The 20756-nt window shown below is 34.7% G+C and overlaps 1 protein-coding gene across 6 annotated transcripts in view; it reads right to left on the bottom strand.

Annotated features, from left to right (window-relative positions):
* The window catches only part of LUZP2 (leucine zipper protein 2), a 464261-nt gene that overhangs the window by 189509 nt on the left and 253996 nt on the right, over positions 1 to 20756 (bottom strand). For all 6 annotated transcript variants that reach the window (XM_074336147.1, XM_074336145.1, XM_019742592.2 and 3 more), the window contains one exon: positions 15013 to 15075. In XM_074336147.1, coding sequence (XP_074192248.1) covers positions 15013 to 15075 — 63 coding nt within the window. The remainder of the gene's footprint in view (positions 1 to 15012; positions 15076 to 20756) is intronic.

Raw genomic sequence — 20756 nt, 5'->3', positions numbered from 1 at the left:
AAGCTGCAGGAGTTGAGATGACAGTGGCAGTTTTTATTCCTTCTTTAGTAAGACATTTTTATTGAAAAAAGACATGAAGCTCACAAGTACTTACTGAGTATCTACTCTGTGACGGGCACTGGGTTCCCAAACGGCAGTGACAGTTGTGATGCAAAAGGAGGAGGTCAAGGAGGTGAGGAAGGGAATATTACAGCAAGGCAGTTACACAGCAGTGGATGGGGAGCGTATGTATTTCAGGGCCGAGATGACCAAACATGGATCTTGTTTCTTAAGATTTCAGATGCCTTATTTTTCTGTGGCTATACCATTAATTATGTCCCTGTTATAATATTACAGGGTCCATCGGTTGCTTTGCCTATCTAGTATTCAGTCTTGCCAGCACCTCTAAAGTTAGTATCGGGGAATTACCTCTTGTTCATAGTACACAGCAGACCATTTCATCGGTTGTCCTGCTCTTCCTTGGCCAGAGTACATGAAACCCAAGACGACTGTGGTATATCCTCTCCACGGCTGCCCCAAACCATACTGTTAGTGCTACAAAAGCTACTCTTGAACATGTCCCTTCAGAAGCCATCAGAGTTACTGAGTCAACCGCTGTGAACACGTCATCTGAATAACAGATTTTTTTCTACCTAAATTTAAGAAATGCAGGTGGCCAAGCCTCAAGTCATAGGTAACTGGTACTGAATTTCTAAACAGCTTCCAGGTATCTATATATGAAAGAAACTCTCTAAATAACCAGTAGTCATCAGTCAGCATGTGCCCTTTGAGCAGATTTTGAAAATCACCTAGGGAGAGGCTTGCCATTCAAAGTGTGGGACAGGCACTGGCTAACTTAGCATCACTTGGGAACTGGTTAGAAATGCAGTTTCCAGGCCCCCTCCCGCCCTTAATTAGCGCCTGTATTTTTTACAAGATCCCCAGGTGCTTCTCGGGTATACTCAAGTTTCAGAAGCGTGGAGGAAGACACCTAGGTTTTAAAAATGCTTGGGGTAGGGAAGAGATTATAAATCAATGTGCAATGCTAAATTCAAAAGGGGTGTCATACATCGTTTTAGAGGAAGGAGTGTTCTTCCTGTATTTTAAGTTCCTGTGAAATAGAAACTCACTTGCAATTTTCTGATATACATTTTAAGTGATTAATATGCACCACGATGTGTTAAAGGGTCTATTTTTTAGAGAAAATGGAAAATGGTAATAGAAATGGAAGTTACTCATCCCTGTGGCTATAAAAATTCTTGGAACACAGGTCTCAATGACGGATGGAGAACTATGCTGTGTCTAACTAATGTTGCCTTCTACAACTTTCAAACATAAGGTTCCAAAGGACCCAATATTTTGGGAGATAGCCAAGTAGTGTAATTTCTATTTACCATTTTTCCCCGAAAATAAGACCTAGCTGAATAATCTTTTGGAGCAAAAATTAACATAAGACCCAGTCTTATTTTACTATAATATTAGACTGGGTATAATATAATATAATGCCAGGTATTATATAATAGACTATCAGGTATAATATGATAATATAATGTAACATAATACAATACAATGTAATATAATACCAGGTCTTATATTAATTTTTGTTCCAAAAGACGCGTGATTGTTTGGCTAGGTCTTGTTTTCAGGGAAACATGATATTTCAACAATGATACAATTTTTATTTTAGTGAAGAGTACAAAAAGTTTCTCTGCACTAATGTTTCACTGGTATGATTTTAACTATACCAATGTGAACAAACCATTCACAGGAAGGAGGAGGAGGAAAGGAAAGTGCAAAAGGTAAGATGTTTTAGTTGATTGGTGAAATTACACTTAAAAGAGTAGAAAGTTTTTCAAACTTCAACTAGCTTTAATGCAAAAATGATAAAAGACTGAACTTAGTAACTTGAATACACAGTATAAGTTTTAGTGAAGAGCAGAAAGCATTAGCTCTTGTGTCAGACAGCCTGGTTTCAACCCTTAGCTGCGTGATTAACTGTGTACCTTTTATCGATCCCTCAACTCCTTCGTTTAAAAATTATGAATGATAATGCTAAAAGAGATTTTTGGCAAGGTCTAGCTCACATGTTAGTTTGTGTCTTTACTAGTGTTTATTAAAAAAAAACTTAAAAAAATTAAAGACTGTACATAGACAATGTCACATGAGAAAGGTTTTCCAAAAAACAGAACCATAGATCATGGACTGATTCAATTCTGTGCATCTGAGGTCACTGCATTAAACAAACAAACAAAACAAAACAAATGAAAACAGTTGCTTAAATTGAATGGGATAATGCATGTAAAGCTCGTAACATGGTAATATGCAGCCTGGCACAGGCTGGTAGTATTCACAGAATAAATACTAGTAAAACGTTAGCTGTTGTCATCAACATCATATTGTCATTGTTGTATATCCCAATGCTAGCAAATTTCCCACTCAATGTATTTTGTATGGAGTAAATAAGTAAAATGCTTGGTCCCTGGTATATATTATATTACTATTATATCATTTTATAATGTGTTTTGGGAAGTCTTTCCACACAAGACTAAGATTTGCAACAAAGCTTGGAAAATCTTATTGATCTGATTTCCTCCCTGCTTAGCACAATGCCCAGGACCCAGGACCCAGGACCCAGGACCCCAGACCCTTAATGCTTTAAGATGAAACAGATGAGTATTTTACCATCATTTATAAATTGTGTCACATGGACAAATGGAATTCTTGCTAGAGTTTCAGTTTTGTTTCAAAATTAATAGTAGGAAATAGAATCTGTTATCATATAATACACTTAAGTAATTATTGCTAAAGATAACCTGGATACTTGCCCATCCAATCCCTACTGTATTCATTTCCTGAGGCTACTGTAAAAATTTGCGACAAATTGGCAGGCTTGAAATAAGAGAAAGTCATTGTCTAACTATTCTGGAGCCAAAAGGTAGAGGTCACCTGACTGAAATCATGGTGTCAGCCTCTTCCAGTCTCCCATGGCTGTAGGCATTCATTGATTTTGTGGCTGCATCTTTCCTATCTTCAAAACCAGCAAATTCGAATATCTCTTTACTTTGTCTTCACACTGCCTTCTCCTATGTGTGTGTCAAATAAGGGCACTTGTGATTGCATTTAGGGTCCACCAGGATAATTCAGGATATTCTCACCATCTCAAAATCCTTAACTTAATCACATGTGCAAAGACCCTTTTTGCCTGCAGGTAACACACGCAGGTTCCAGGGATTAGAGCCTGCTGTCGTTGGGCCATTTTTCAGCCTAGTACATGTATTTTCCATATAAGAACTGATGAACGAATATAGCAAAGCAAAGAAATGCTTCGTCGTGAACAGCTACATGTTAATAGGTAACATTTAATGGAAGCGATGAAGAAGAACATGATAGTTGTTCTCATAGCTATTATCTCATTTGACCCTTGTAACAACTGTGGGGGCGGATAGCGGCATTTCTACTTAAACAATGAGAACATTTAAGTATCATAAGTAGTAAGTGTCAAAAATATGATGTGAAGCTGGTGTATTTTTTTTCTTGTCTCTACATTTGAACTCTGCCAACTTCGTTACTACCCATGACACCTACTGTTGTCCTTCTAAGCATTTTCTACGTGTCCGAGGGTTAAAAAAAGTTTAATGTTGCCTAAGTAATTGTTTCAAATGTTTCAAACATTTATGAATTTGTATACTCACTAGAAATAAATGTGCTTTTAAATCAACTTTCTTTACAATGAACATTTTACCACCATAAATATAGGTTGAATGATGAAACCTTTAAAAATAGCATTGACTGACGACCTGCTAACTAGATGCACGTTACACTTCTTTATGACATGTACTAGAAAACAGTCTACTTTCATATTTAATATGTTTAAACACTCCTAAAATATTCGGAAAAGCTCTAAGCAAATCCAAACACAATTTACCGTCATTTAGGGATTTGTTTGAGGTACTAATGGCTGTCCACTCGGAATTTATTCTGAGTTTACTACTCAAATATCATTAACTTGCAGCTTATGGGGTATTGTTTCTACAGACTACGAATTTATACTTTGAATCTGAAGCTGAAATTTAAGGAACCATGGAGATTCCCTTCATCCAAACCCTTTATTTACAAACGACACTAATAAAAATGGTGACTCATTCAAAGTGACAAAGTAAATAAGTTTTAGCTGCTGGTAAACACTCTATTGTCTTAATGATCAGCCCAAGTCAAGGTTCTTTCCTCGTGCTTTCTTTCTATCTTCCTCCCTCCCTTCCTTTTTTTTTTCTTTTTCTTTTTCCTTTTGTTTCCTTCTTTCATGCTTTTGCTCTATCTTTCAATGCAGCATGTCAGTAACCAAAAGTACAGCACCCTGCCTTCCAGCCCCATATTAAAAGATGGGATAGCAAGTTTAAGCAGTGTCTGATCAATGTGAAATTTTCTGATTCTCTATGACTTTCAAAGTCATTACAAGTTCGATTTAAAGAATACCTGTCATAATTTGGAGACTCTCACGGTTATGAATTATGAACAGTTGCCTATCCCATACAATTTATAGAAATATAATTTATGTAAGTAACATTTATTATTCACTCAGCAAATATTTATCAAGTTCCTATATGTTTCACAATAGATACAGAGGCTATAATGCTGAAAAAAATAATGATCCTGTCATATTTTTAAAAAAGAAATGTGCATGTAGTTAATAATACTGTACTATACGTTTAAAAAATGTTAATACAGTAGATTACATGTTGTGTGTCAGTGTGTGAGTCTTTTAATAGACTATTTTTTAGAGCAGTTTTAATTCCACAGCAAAATTGAGAGGAAGATACAGAGATTTCTCATTACCCCGCCCTCATTCATATATATATAGCCTCCTCCATTAACAAAGTCTTCCTCCAGAGTGGTATATTTGTTTCAAATGAACCTACATTAACATATCATTATCACCCTAAGTCCATAGTTTACATTAGGGTTCACTTTGGTATTGTACATTCTAAGAGTTTGAACAAATGTCCTCCAATACAGTGTTACACAGAGTAGTTTCATCGCTTAAAAATCTGTGTTTCACCTATTCATCTCTCCCTCCCCACTAAACCCTGGCTACCACTGATCTGTTTTACTGTTTCCATAACTGTATCTTTTCTAGAATGCCATATAGTTGGAATCATGCAGTATGGAGCCTTATAAAATCTGCTCATTGTATTCAGTAATATGCACTTATATTTCCTCTATGTCTTTTTGTGACTTGATAGCTCATTTCTTTTTACTGCTGAATAATATTCCATTGCCCGGGTTTTCAGTGTATTTATCCATTTACCTACTGAAGGAACGTGGCTTCAAGGTTTTGGAAATTATGAACAAAGCTGTTATAAACGTCTGTGTGTAGATTTTTTTTTTTTGGGGGGGGACATAAGTTTTCAACTCCTTTGAATAAATACCAATGAGAATGATTGCTGGATTGTATGGTAAGAGTATGTTTAATTTTGTAAGAATTTTGCAAAATTGTCTTCCAAAGTGCATTTTGTATTCCTACCACATATTATGTTTTTTTTAACCAAATTAAAAAAAAACAAAAAAGAACAGTAAGAAGAGTGTAAATGGGCAATTAATGAATTATGTAATATAATTTCAAGAAGTGTTAACTGCTATAAAGAAAAAAAAGCAAGGCAAAGTGTCAGGTTTTTCTGTTAGTCGTGGATTTTAGAATAAGACAACAAACTGTCTTAAATTGGGGCTTGATACTTTTGTACTTTAGTATAGATCAATGTTTGCTGTTTTGCCATTGAAATGATTATCTATTTTGGATACACTATGGCTTTCTGGAATGAAACTACATAAAGAAGAACTGAAAAAATTAGTCATTTACCATACCAATTTTCCTCAAGGAATAAGCTCTATAAAATTTTTATTTAAGTATTCAATCTACTAGGGGAATAAAAAAAACTGATATCAGCGAGTTGAAAAGTACAAATTAAGGTGATTTCTTTTTTGTTTGTTTGTTTTTTACTTTCACAAGTTTTCATAGACAAAGAGCTTCCCCATTTAATAATTCTGAAAATAAAACTAATACAAAACACTCAAACTTGTGTCTTATGGATTTCCATTATGGACTAAATGGTATGTTATGTGTGTATTTATTTTTGTGTTATTCATCTATTATTTGGATTTGTTTCTTCTCCTGTTTATTATGAAAGCAGCACTCATTCCATCCTCTCCAACTTGCTTAAATGGATTCCTCTCTCACCACCATGAATTTCCTTTACTTACACCTAAAACTAGTCTTAGCTCTTTCATTCTCCCATATCCAGTCTATGTGTTTGAGTGAAAGCTAATTAAGGTGTAAATATTTCATGGAAGGTATGGAACTCATTTCAAGTTGGAACGTGAAGAATGGTTAAGCACTTAGGCCCTTGTACTAATGTTGGATCACTGATGCACAAAGGAGGGGGGAATGGATTGAAAGGGGCTGGGAAGCAAATGCAACAGAATAATGCATCTCTGATGATTGAAAAAGCAGTTCTCCAATTTCCTTCCAGGCACAGAGATGGATATAAACATTTACTTAATGTTATATGACTGCAGCTTGCTTAGTGCCATTTTTATAGAGAACTTGAATGTAGCAAGTAAATATAAAATGAGAAGAGTGAAGACCCTTGATATGTTTGGAACGGGGTTAAATACATACAAGAGAGCATTGCTAACAAAGATATGGTGATGTAAATGCACCATGTGTGACTTTGGACCTGCAGTGATTAAAGAATTATTTACATGCTCTGGTCTGAGGGATAGTAAGAAAATTGAGTGAGGATGATGGGAAAATAGAAGCATTTGATGATTTTCTGGATACATTTTATTTTATCAGTCTAATATCTAATCACTCTTTTGCAAAGAACACGTCTTTCCTGTAACAAATCCAAGTGTGTTTTGAGTAGGGTTGATCCTATGTAACTAAAGGGTAGAAATGTGACTCAGACGTGGCCAATGTTTCCCGTTCCCCTAGCATTGGTGATTGGCTCAGGCGTGCAAACAATTCAGGGTTTTTCTGCTGGTACAATCTGAAAAGCCTGTCTCATTTGCATATTTTTACTAAGTTGGTAGAATGTGAAGCAGATGGTGCTTGGTCTTGTCTGCCATGCAGACATATACTGTGAAAGATGGAATGATACTTTCTGCAAGATAGAGAGATAGAGTCTTGCCTTACCCAGTACCAACTTTTATGTAAGTGAAATATGGAGATTTTGTGTATTTGTCTGCTTAGAATGATTTTCTAAGCAAATATTTATTGTACATAGCTTTGCTTATTGATGTCCTAATTGTACCTCAGAAACCCATGACAATGATGATGATGATAGTTTCCATTTGCTAAGAGATACATGTCTAAATATGCTAAATGTCTTACATGCATTCTTTTCTCATTTAGTAAATTAACAATATTCTGAGATACCTAAAACAATGTGTAAAACAATGTTTACAAAAGAAATGAAATAAGAAATCAAATCTTTCCCTGTCCTTGAAGCATAGCACGGAGCACTAGCTACATCTATCAGACAACAGAAACAGTGGCTTGATGCAGCCAGGGGCACAAGTCACACCATTTAAACTGAGAATCATTCCTAAAATTGTGTACGATGTTGGCATATAGCCAACATTCTGGAGCAGGGAATTACAACTCGGTGGAATTAATTGATTGCAACAGTAAATAAAACGAAATTTAAGGTAGACTCTAATTTCCCATAAAACGGCAGTCCTGGCTTGCTTCAGAAGTGCTGAGTAAAAATTCTGTGTCTTTGAAAAGCAGAAAGTTCACTGATGTAGTTGTATCTGATAGTGGAAACTTCCAGATTTGTTTTTCTGTGTTTTATGCGTTAGCTGTATCAATCAGATTGCCTGCCACCATGCCTTCTTATAACACATACTTAGAGCATTGATTTGGGGACTAAAAGCATATTCTTTGCAAGTAAGCTAAACTGAAATTGGATTCAGCTACAATTAAAATTAACTGCTTTCTTCACAACAATAAACAACTAAAAGTATTTTCACTTACAAGCGAACTTTAGAAGTATCAACCTTTTTTATATTTGCTTCCTTGATCATGAATGGTCATAAATTCTAATCCTTTCATTCCTTTCAAAAGCCATCCCTTTAATGAAGCATTCAGCGACAACCACACCTGTGTAGGTTTTGTCCTCATCAGTCCCCTTACAATATTTTATTGTAAAATGCTTATTTCAATATGTGTTTATTGTAGTTATTTGTGTAATTTTTGAAATTCTTATTGTATCATTGTATATCATATGGAAAACTCTTACCTATTATATAATATTACATTCTGTTCTTTACGTTCTTTATTGTCAGAGGTTGCTCTGTATAATTAAAATTGAATATTTATATCCCTCAGAAATCTAACACAACGTGGGACAATCTTGGCAATTAAGTCACGTATGTATTCTAGAAATGTATCTATACATGAATAAATCTTCTATATACATCTAAATAAATAATACTAGAGTACATCTGTAGACAGACTTACACATAATATAACATTCCTTCCTTGACTGTTTAAAAAAAGATCTAAGCTGTTTACTTGAACTATACAAAATGCCATAGATGATGGAGTGGTTTGATTCATATCATCCCAAAATTCATGTCCACCTGGAGTCTCAGAATGTGGCTTTATTTGGAAATAAGGTCTTTGCACATGTAAAACCAGGCTACACTGGATTAGGGTCAACCCTAAATGCAATAACTGGTATCTGTATAAGACAAGGAGAGAACACGCACAGATAGAGACACATAGAGAAAGTCACATGAAGATGGAAGCAGAGATTCTTGACAAGCCAAAGAATGTCGAAGATTGCTAGGACCCACTAGAAACTAGGAAGATGCAAGGAAGGATTATTCCCTAGAATCGTCAGAGGAAGCATGGCCCTGCTGACACTAATTTTCATCTTCTAGCCTTCAGAATTTAGAGAGCAAATTTCTGTTGTTTTAAGCCATCCTGTCTGTGGTACTTCATTACAGTAGCCCTAGGACCTAATACAGACGGGTTGCAGTAAGTTTTAAATACTGGATACACAACCAGAACATCCAGTTGATCAAAATTCCTCAGAAATAATCACTAAAAAGGCAAATCAGCAGAAATAAAGTGAAAAGATTATAATGGAATTATTTGAAAACATGTTCGGCACGCCTGGACTCAGTATATATTTGACTCTAACTCTTACACCTATTCATCTGCAGGCAAGCATGAGAATCCATTTTCAGAATGATGACCCAGAAGCACTCTATTACATTATGAAATATCCCATCATCTTCACTTGAGTGTGTTTATTGATGCAAGATGGAATAGTTTATTTTAGAGATTTATAGCCACAGGAGTTGACCCAAAATGGGCTTTCTTCTTAAAATGTACTAGCTTTCTCTAGATTGGTGGTTATTAACCTTTGTTTGTTTGTTTGTTTGAGTCATGGACTCCCTTACAATCTAGACCCTTTCCTTTGAAAAAAATGCACATATGCACCAATACTTTTTACTGTTATCTTATAACTTCAGGATGATCACATATTCCCTGATATCTATTTTTATTTCTTGCAGGATCTCTAAGCATCCCTATTGTAGAGAGTAGCACATTAGGGAAAGCAGCTTTGATCCCCAAGTTTGCAGATAGCGTTAATAATGCTTATTCAATTCATCTAACTCACTGGTGCTACAGCATATATTCTCGCTGTACATAGAGTCATGACCCTGTGTTTTTCCTTTGTGAAAACAAAACGTGAACTATAATATTATAGGAAAGGTAGGATTCTAATACCAAAGAGTCTATATCTAGGTGAGGAAATAATTCAGACAAAAGCAAAGTTAAAGTCACATGATACAAACAAGCAAGATGCCAGGTATACACATGAGATATTGTAACATACATACATGCACAACTGAATGCTCTGTCAGTTGTAGTTACAGCATGATTCTTAACTACTCAAAACCCCATCATTGATGGCCTACCATATACTGAAGCTGATTACCATGGGCTCTAACCATTTATTAAGAAAAGTTGTTAATACACAGGCTACCGAATTTTGGAAAATTGTTTGTACAATGTGAATGTTTTTAGTGTTAAACCCATATTTCCAAGAAACAAAAATAAAGCAAGCAAATTGAAAATTAAACAAACAAATCTCCTTTGTTTCTAAAGTTCCATTGCAGCTCCAGGGCAGACATGACTTAGGTTTCGCTAATCAGACATGATCCCTACAATATGTAGATACATAAACTAGTGATATAAGGAAATAGGCTAGGTATCCTCCATTGGCTGATGCACAAGGTATAGGGCTGTGGGCTATCAGAGACTGCAGTGATTGGGGTATCAAGTTGGCTTGCAGCTTCCTAATTTGGGCAGGGGAAGCTCTGCCTTAAGACAGCCAGCTCTAAAGGTGTTTATAGAGTTGTTCCTAAAAGTCAGCCTACAAACTGTATATCTGGCTGTCCTAACAATTTTGTGACATCCCTATATGGCTAAATAAATCATTTTCTTCTTTTCAGAGGGTTCTTTTTGCCACAGCTGAGAACAGTAACGGGTACACTGCCCCTAAAAACTCATGTTCTATCCCTCACATGCCTGGATATGTGTCAATGACTATTTGAACTATTTGAAAATTCACAGATTGGGCAGTGACTTGACCTATGGCAAGATTTTTCTTCCAGGTACTTATAATAACAGCAATAAAATAAAACATAAAAAAAGAACAACAAGTATATGATCCATGAGAAAAATACATGAGCAAAAAAATTGAGAGACAAGAAAGAGAAAAATTGAGAGACAAGAAAGAGAAAAACTGAGCCATGAAATAGCGAGAGGGAAAGCCTGCCACTGAGAGAGAGTAGCTTTGACAAATTTCTGATTCCTATCACTGGTTGGAGGAAGGCCCACTTTTTATGGCTCCTGACTTTATTATTTTTTTAGTATGATTTCTTATTTTACCCTTGCCTTGAATGGGTCTCAGGAAAAGAATCCATCATAAGAATCTACACTAAAACAAATTATCATAGAAGAGAGTAGAAAGGCAGGGGATATCTTCCCCAACTTGCCCTTCCTTCCTTCCTTCCTTCCTTCCTTCCTTCCTTCCTTCCTTCCTTCCTTCCTTCCTTCCTCTCCCTTCCCTTTTATCTCTATCTGCTCACTAATTTAATATAAACTATTTCCATACTACTGTAAACCAAGTGTAGCCAACTATTCATTCCTTTATAAAGTCCTGAACATTATCAAACTCACACATCTCATTAAGGAGTTTCAACTAATCAAAGATGCTTGTCACAATACCTAATTTGTCTAGTATTTCAATACCTATACATTATCTTATTCATCACTTGACATTTTCTTAAATCTTGGACCAATACAGACAAAGATTTTCCTCTAGGGAGGAAAAGGATAAAATTAAAGAAAATTGGAAATGGCAATGAAGAGAGGGTGTTTTGAAAGCTCAAAGTCAAAGAGAATTCTAAGCTTTGGGGTCCCTGAGATTGACTATATTACATAATAACACAATTAACATATACATGGAAGTCAGAGAAGAAAGATTGATTTGTTTGTTTTATTTTCTGGAGCAAAATTTTATATTTGTTGTAACCATACACTTCCCAAATACAAAATAAGCAAATGAATGTACAACAATGGATTACATAAGAGACATCAGAACTAGAGACAGATTAGGAAGTTGCTTGATAACCAGAGATATATCTACTATAAAGCAATTTTTGCATTGTGAGAAACCTCAGATTCTGCAAATCTGTGCACTAAAAATACAGAGTATATGGGGAAAATGTGATTGGGAAAGGTAATAGTAAAACTAATAAAAATACACCTACAATTTAATATTTTACAGCATTTATCCCAAGAATCACTGTCAATCCTTTTTAGCCTTACACTTTGGACTAAGTCTTTTTTCCTTTGAGATGTAGATCTTAAAGGGAAATGACTTTTAATAAAGTATAATGTCATCAAAATTAAAATCTGATGATATATTTCACTAATCTCTAGTTTTAATACAGGGAAAACAGATTTTTCTATACTCATAGCTTGGCCAGACATCTTGGTGCAGTGAAAACTTTTTTTTTTTTTTTTTAAATGTTTGAAGGCACTAAACTATCAGTACAAGCACTAAAGCACAACAAACCCTTCTGTATATTTTCTTTTGTTTTTGTGTTGATAAACAGTTCTCTAAAATTTGACCAGGCTTTCCCCTGGTTGCTTCAAACCCTAATATGCTGGGAGACATTACATATAAACCAAAAGCAATTTTACAAATTTTACTGACACCATTTCATCAATTACTTGTCAATATGGTGATTTGGTACCAAAAAAAAAAAAAAATACACACGGTGCTGGAATATATTTAACTTGAATGTTCCATGGAAGAGAATATAGACAGAAAAGGCGGGGCCAACACCTGAAACTTGGAGACCACCTAAATCTCAGTGAAGCTTCTGTGAGTAAAAACAGTTCAGCCCAAGACACAGGGTCAATAAAAGTGATGCCCATGTGATGATGGAGTGAGATGCAGATAGATGAAATAAAGGAGCTTGAAATGCCCTGATTAACTCACAGCTCACACGCCAGTCGCACTATTTTCTTTGTATAAGAACTTTTCCTCTTTCCTCCTCACTTTATTCTCTGTATCCTTCATTGTTGTTACCTAGTAATGATTTTAGATTTGGATGGGTTCTGCCTCACAATTGTTGAGTCATGAGCCTGTCCCAGGTGTGCCTGCCTAGATAGAAAACTCAAAATGCTTTCTGCCCTACACAGTATTTACCTGAAAAAAAAAAAAAAAAAAGTATGAATATTTTCCCACCTTTAAGGGACATCTTAAATCTTAACAGCTAAATCCCTAGATGTTAATGTAAAAGTGTCTTTCAGTAGTTGCTCTCACATGTGGAAAAAAATGCTCATCATTCTTTAATAACTTTTCAAAAGTCCCTTCTTCTAGTGGGACTTCCTCCAATACTCTCACTCAGAAGTATTCAGGGGACTCAAACTCCTCCCATAAATCTCTTTATACCTGTATTGGCTCCCTCACCTTTTGCATTTTGTTTAATCAATTTTACCTGTTCTTTTTTTCGTTCCTGAACTAAAAATCTCCCAAGCCTTATTGCAAATCTTAGTCTTGTGTGGGAAAACTTCCAGGCAGTGTCCATGTAATTTTACTGTACAGAATTATGAGTCAATTATATTGTTCAAACTCTACATATTAATCTTTCATCAAAATAACAAGCCTAAAAATTAAAGTAATTAATACAAAAATATCAAATTAAAAGCTGGTGATACATGTTCACCATTCAGTTGATGATATATGTTCATCATTAGTTTCTTCTTTTAAGAAATCAGAAACTTTCTGGTTACCAATTTTCATCTTGCAAATTTTTAAAATGATGAAAGTGAATAGTAGGAGTCAATTTAATTACAAAACTCACCTTTAGCAGATAATGTTTTTTGCAGAATTGTGTTGCTTTTAGAATTATTCTAGCTTACACTCTTAGAAAATTAATACTACACTATAAAATATCCCCCAGAAGCAAAATATTTTGCTTGTCCTGATATGTACTTGTTATGAATAAATTATAGTTTGATTTTGAAAACGCTTTCTTCCTAAGTGAATGCTAGATTTTTAAAAATTATCTAAGATTAAAAGTTAACTGATGAGACTTACACAGAGATTTAAATTAATCCATAATCCTATCAATATCATAAAACTGGCTTCATGTTGTTATGTGTTTGTGTGTATATATATGTGTGTACATGCAAACGTACTTTCTTTCCTATTTTAATACTGCCTTTCACATTGTTTTGAATGTTCCCTTTGTCTTAAATGATCTGTGGAAAGTTTCTGACTTGAGTAATATATAGCCTTTTCACTGAGTTCTCACTAAACCCCAGTGGAAAAGAAATTATCCTGGACATTGACTATTCTGGTAACTCAGATCTGCTGGCATTTTCCACCATAAACAGGAAATCCAAAAGTATTTACACCTTAGGGAAAACATTACCAAGTCCACCCCATCATACTTTCTTAAGAAGACTCAGAAGAAAAAAATCATTAGAAAGAACTGAAAATACAATAGAATCATCAGGAAGCCATTTAAAATTTTCTTGCTTTTGCCCATATATTCTTTTCACATCTGATAAACAATATCAATGTCATATTCAGAGCACTGATGCCTAGTGTTGGTATCAAGTCATTTGTAAAGTCTATAGTTTAACCTTCACATCAGGTGGAAACAATTTAGGAATAATATAGCTTATCCGTTTTTAAGTAATAAAAATAAAAAGAAGGAAGGGAGAAAAGAAGAAAGGAAAGAGAAACTAGTAAAGTTAAAGTGATAGATTTGGATTCAAAATAAACTATAACTAGTGGGATTGATCAAGGAAGATGTATCATTAATTACTCATGGTTTACTAGTCCTAAATAACTAATTCCATTCAAGAAAAAAGAAAATAAAGAGGTGGAAATAGAAATGCGATAGAGAAATTTCAAAAACAAAATAAATAATAATAATAAAGTACTGGTACGACAAGATAGACAAAGACTCAAAAGGGAAAAAAGTGTATAGTATTTTATAGGGTCCTTATATTTTAAAGGTTATAATGAAAGTGGTTACAGCTTATTTTGTTCAACTCTTATTACTCTAGGATTATCTCACACACATTTTTCATTCTAGATTGGTTCTTCCTAGCATAAAGTCAATTTCTAGCTAGCTTTCTTTTTTAGTGCCTGTGCTGTCATTTGGCAGACATTTATAGAATGAATTTTTTTTTTATTATTTCCCAAGCAAAATTAGAAAGGAAAATAAACTGGAGATGTATGAACCAATAACATTATCAAAGTAGGGATTATCTACCCTTTGAAGTTCTTAACTTTACAATTCCTCTTCATCAGTACATAACTGAAGGCCAAATTTGCATGTGATTAATACTCCAAAGCTTGTGGCAAATCAATATGTGTTTATGTATATTTTTTTATTTATATAAAATGTTCTTGAAATATGGCTTACCTCATTCTGAAGATCTCGGATCATTTTGCTCTTTCTTTCCACTTCAGTCTTTAAAAAATTAATCTGAAAATGAGTAGAAAATTATGTAGATACATTTCAAATTCATTTATTTCCAAACTTTTTTGAGGTATAATATAATGATTACCTTTTTATCAACAAATACTGAAAAAGAACAAAAGGATTAAAATTTTCATTAACCAAGCTTTCATTGCCCAGCTCATATATGTCTACTGGTTATATAAAAATATTATTTTCTCATGTAATAAATAACTCATTTTTTAAATTGAGAAATCATGCATGTTATAGCTATGATTCTCTTATCTGTTTAAACCTCAATTTAAAAAATGTGATCCTTAAAAACAAACAAACAAACAAACATAAACTAGATTCTAGGGTTGGGCTTAGGAATCGCTATTCCTAAAACATTCTCCAGGTAATTTTGACCTATGGTTAGGTTTGAAGGCAATTACACAGTGATATATGTGTGACCTCAAAATCATGGGACATTATAAATACTGCACCAAAGAAACCATGATATTTCCTGTTGAGTGTGATATTGTCAGGATCTGTAAACTTAGGCCAGATATTCAAACTGTATTTGCATAAACATAGCATCATTATCTGTCTGAGTACTTTGAAAAAAGTCAATATACCACCATAGCTACAATTTGGGACTTCATGCTCAAGGGTTCACTATGATAAAAACTAACTGTATGAAACTTTTAATTTCTCCAACTTTCAATATTTGGTAGTCACATTTTAAAATGTAAAAGGACACAGGTGAAATCAATTTTACTAATATATTTTATTTAATGTATTGAAAATATCATTTTGACATAAAATAGACTATTAATGACAATTGATGTTATTCTTTTGCAATAAGTCTTTAGAAACCACTGTGTCTTCTACACTTACAGCACATCTCAGTTTGGACTAGCCACTTTTTAATACTCAATCGTCTCACATATCTATTAGTTACGTATTGGACAACACAGTCCTAGAGGACCCCTGGAATGATACAAAATATGCTGGCGATGTGATTATCTCGGAGATGTTCACACTTATCGATCATGATGACATATTTTGCTAATATTCTATTGAATTTGTATACATGAGGTCTGTCAGTAAAGTTTGTGAACTTGTTGCAATGATGTTGCTAACCTTTTCTGCTATCAGAGCAATTACTCATTATGAATTTGTACAAACTGGACAAATACTTAACCAAGTTTACTATTTGAAAGTGCTAAAAAGGCTGTGTGAAAAAGTTAGATGACCTGTACTTTTCAGCAACAATTCATGGCTCTTGCATCACGACAATGCACCAGCTCCCATGGCACTGTCTGCAAGGGAGTTTTTAGCCAGTAAACCGATAACTGTATTGGAACACCCTCCCTACTCGCCTGATCTGGCCCCCAATAACTTCTTTTTTTTACCTGAAGATAAAGGAAATATTGAAAGGAAGACATTTTGATATTTTGATGACATTCAGAGCATCAAGTGTAATACGACAGCTCTGATGGCCATTACAGAAAAAGCACTCCAAAATTGCTTTGAAGGGTGGACTAGCTGTTGGCATCAGTGCATAGCTTCCCAAGGGACCTTTGAAGGTGACTGTAGTGATAATCAGCAATGAGGTATGTAGCACTTTTTCTAGGATGAGTTCACAAACTCAATTGTCAGATCTAATATACTTAATATTTCCAACTAGCTTTTTTTTTATGGTTTCTTGTTTTTTCTGTGCATTGTCAATACCTTCCTTATCTCCTTGGGTGTATTTCAGATGTGTAGCATAAATTCTTAGTTCATATATTTCAATAATTCTGCTTCAGAGTGCACATGTGGTCTAATGTGTCTGTTGTTTTTTTTTCCTTTTTCATAGCTCCATATCTCATATCTCATACATCATGTTATTTTAGCTTCTTAGCTTCTTTTCTCTTTGGGTTATTAGCTACTCTGCGTGGTAATGTGTATAAGAAAAGGGCCAAAAAAAAAAAAAGAGGCAGCTGTCTTCATGAGAAAAGGCAAGATCTTGGGCAGAGAACCTCAGAACCACAGCACCGAGGTGGGGGAGTGGTAAGAACACCACCACTTTTGATCCCTTCAGCTTCCTCCTTCAGCAGAGCTGCAGGCAGCACTGATGTCACCATAGATAAATGAGTTGTTGCTACTGACTTCCAGGATGAAGGACAGGGAGGTGATGCTCCGAAGGAAGAGTGGTGAAACGCAGGAAAGCAGGATGTACAGATGCCCTTCAGCCTGCCAGCTCCTGCATCCTACTGCTGCCCTCTGCCCCGGCCCACAGCAACCACTCCTGCTCAACACATAGGCACGCATTCCTGTGAGTCACCTGTCTACCCACGAGTTACTCATCATTTCTTTTTCCTTTTATTTTTTTTGTTTTTCCCCTTGTTTTTGTCTATTCTTTAGTGCACATTTACTCCTAATTTCTATAGTTTCTCTAGGATTGATTTGGGGGGAGGGAGTTAGCAATGTCATCAGTTTATTGTCTGGAGAATAATTCACCAAATATGCAATTAATAAGTGCTTCTGTAGCATTTAATAAGTGCTCCTCATGATGATGATGGGTAAAAAAAAGATGGTTTATGCTGAGATTTCTAGTTCTTAGTAAGAGGCTAATAAGTATTTATAAATGGACGTATAAGCAATGAGCCTCTGATAAAATCATATTATCAAACCTGGCCATTCTCCATACATTTTGAATATAGAAATGTAGGAAGTCAAGGCCACCATTAAATAAATAGAGTAAAAATTACAAGAGCATATCAAACATAAGAAGGATACTTATATGTGCGTATGTGCATATGTATTGAATGTGATTAAAATACATTTCTATAATACACTATTCTAGTAGGTGTAGAAGACAGGTAGGGAAAAGAGTAAGTTGAAGGATAATTTTATCTCCTATTAATAAAAATCTTGCAAAACATCTGAATATACAATTTATTTAAGGAGTTCTGTAGGAAAGTGACTCTAAAGTAAACCCATTTGATAGTTTGGTTGGGTGTGCTTATTTTTTGAATACATTATTATAAGCTACCAACATATAAACTATTTGAAGACCAATGTTAATGATGATTGCATTCCTGTTTTTTTAACATCAGTTTTGTGTGTGTATGTGCGTTTGTGTGTTATGAGATAGACTATTGTCAAACAATCTTGTTTTTAACAGCTGATTTATAAAACTGCATCTACTTTCCTTTTTTTCTCCTAGAGGAATACAAAAAGAGACAATCATGGCCAAATGATACAGCAACAACAGGTATGCATGTGTTACTGTAACTGCATATGGGAGGATCCCACATGCAAGGGCCCTAAGTCTGTGGAAGTCAGGAAGGGCGCTCAAGAGATGAGTGGTCTGTTCTGTGGAGTATTTCAGAAATTTCTCATTAAATTGTCCAATATTTGGTAAAAGAATGGGCATTCATCCATGTAAGAAAGGGTGACTAGTCTATTTCCCAGTTCTGATATACCCTTCCCTGGAGTATGAATACAAGGTCTAGAGTGTTGTTATCATACATGATATAAAGTTTTTATCAGCCTCGGTTCCAAAATGTCACAGTGGATAATTCTCTAAAGGGGGCTGCAACCACATAAGGAGAAGCTCCCATGGGAGAAAAAGGCTTCTGACTTTAAAGCTGTCTGAAATGTACTCTCTCTCTCTCTCATCTCCTCTTATATCTTCTCATGCAAAAGACAAAAGACCAAGATAGTCCCTTCTCATTTATTTACATGTCAGGCCAACTCCACTAAAACTTCCTTTTTAGTTGTTTGTTTGGACTTTTTTTGGTACCATGAACTGCCGCTACAATAATATATACATTTTCTAATGTTGTTATCAGATGGTTGAATGGATGTAAACACTTGTTAACTTGAAGAGAGGAGTGAGGTACACTTCCTGGTATTACTTCACATCACCTAGTTATACCAAGATACTCATTTCTAATTGAAGGATTACACATTATGTACCAATTCTTCTTTTTTAATATTTTAATATTCTTAAAAAATATAATGAATGACAAAAGAGAATCCTAAGCTGAAATGTATTCTGATTTTCTCCCCTCTATCTCCGTCTCTTTTTCTGTCTTTCTACAGACACACACACAGTCATACACACCAATATACCCATATATGTACCTATATCTCTTTATATACCTATGTAAACCTATCTGGTTTTAAAATTATGTTTAAATGACAACAATAGCAAATGTAAAGAAGAAAAGTCAGTCTGCAGTTAAGAAAATGCAAGCCAATAGTAAAAAGGTCACCTCAATACTAGTTATTATAATAATAGCAGTGAGAATGAAGCCATGTTTAACCTTGATCACTAATAGGTAAAATGTCTGATTCCCACAAAGAAAGGGTTTCTACTTTCCTGGGAACTCCAGGTCAGTCTCAAACAATTTAAAGTCAGCTTTCAAAAGCAGTGATTGGCAACTCATTGCATAACAAAATTATTTTGAAGAGCAATATAAATAGAATTAAGGACAAATATTCTCCTGAATTATGGACAATGAGCTATAATAATATATTATTTTAATTTTCCTTTTATCAGGTACTAATTATTCTCTCATTCCTGATAATTATTACTTTGTCATTGCTGGATATCAAAGGGCTGAAATGGTTATAAAGATGAACCAGTAATAGTGATAACGATGATGATGACTATGAATATTGTGATTTATAAGAAAAAAAACTATATATATATATATATATATATATATATATATATATATATATATATATATTTATATATTTATCCTTAGTTCCTGGGTCACAGCTCCTAAAGCTCTTGGAATATCCTAAGTGCTTTTCGACCGCACCTAAGGATGGGAGTGGGTTGCCAACCATGTGATTATAGGATTGGAACTTTTAGTCACATTCCCCTGACCTGTGGGGAAGGGAGAGGGGCTGGAGGTTGAATTAATTGTCAATGGCCAATAATTTAATCAATCATGCCTAAGGAATAAAGCCTCTATGAAATCCCAAAGGAAGGGGTCCAGACAGCTCAGGACTGGTGAACACATGCAGACTCAGGGAGAGTGATGTACTTGAGATCACGGAAGTTCCATGCCCTTTCCCCATACTTGCCCTATGCATCTCTTCCATTCTGCTGTTAGTGAATTATATCCTTTTATAGTGAACTGGTAATCTAGTAAGTAAAATGCTTTCTTGAGTTCTGTGAGCCAATCTAGCAAATTAATTGAAGGAGATGTTTATTAGAACCTCCAATCTGTAGCTGGTAGGTCAGAAGCACAGGTAACAACCTGGGCTTGTGACTGGTATCTGAAGTTGGGGGTGGGGGACAGTCTTGTAAAACTTTGATACAATTTCGAAGTTGTTTACAATTGATTATATACTCTGTTCAACACTTTGCATGCATTAGCTCATATAATCACCAAATAAACTGTTACTTAAGTAGCACTGATATGCTTTTTACAATAAAAGAGTCTCAGAGATATAAAATAACTTTCTTATATTCACTCAGCTAAGAAGCAATGGAGATTAAACTGAAAAAAAAACAAGGAGAGTGCGAAGAAAAATGATATTAGCTTAGTGTTTACTATATATTATATGCTAGATATGATTTTAGGGAAAGTGTATATGTTATTTTAATTTGAATCATCATCAAAATTCTGCAAATAAGGAAACCTGCAGAAGTTAAAGAGCTTGCTCAACTTCACAGAGCTAGTAGACGGCCCATTAGGAATTTAAAACCAGAAGAA

This window comes from Rhinolophus sinicus, linkage group LG06, assembly GCF_036562045.2.
Source record: "Rhinolophus sinicus isolate RSC01 linkage group LG06, ASM3656204v1, whole genome shotgun sequence".
Classification (NCBI taxonomy): domain Eukaryota; kingdom Metazoa; phylum Chordata; class Mammalia; order Chiroptera; family Rhinolophidae; genus Rhinolophus; species Rhinolophus sinicus.
Note: the sequence above shows the minus strand (reverse complement) of the source record. Positions and strands in the feature narration are given on the sequence as shown.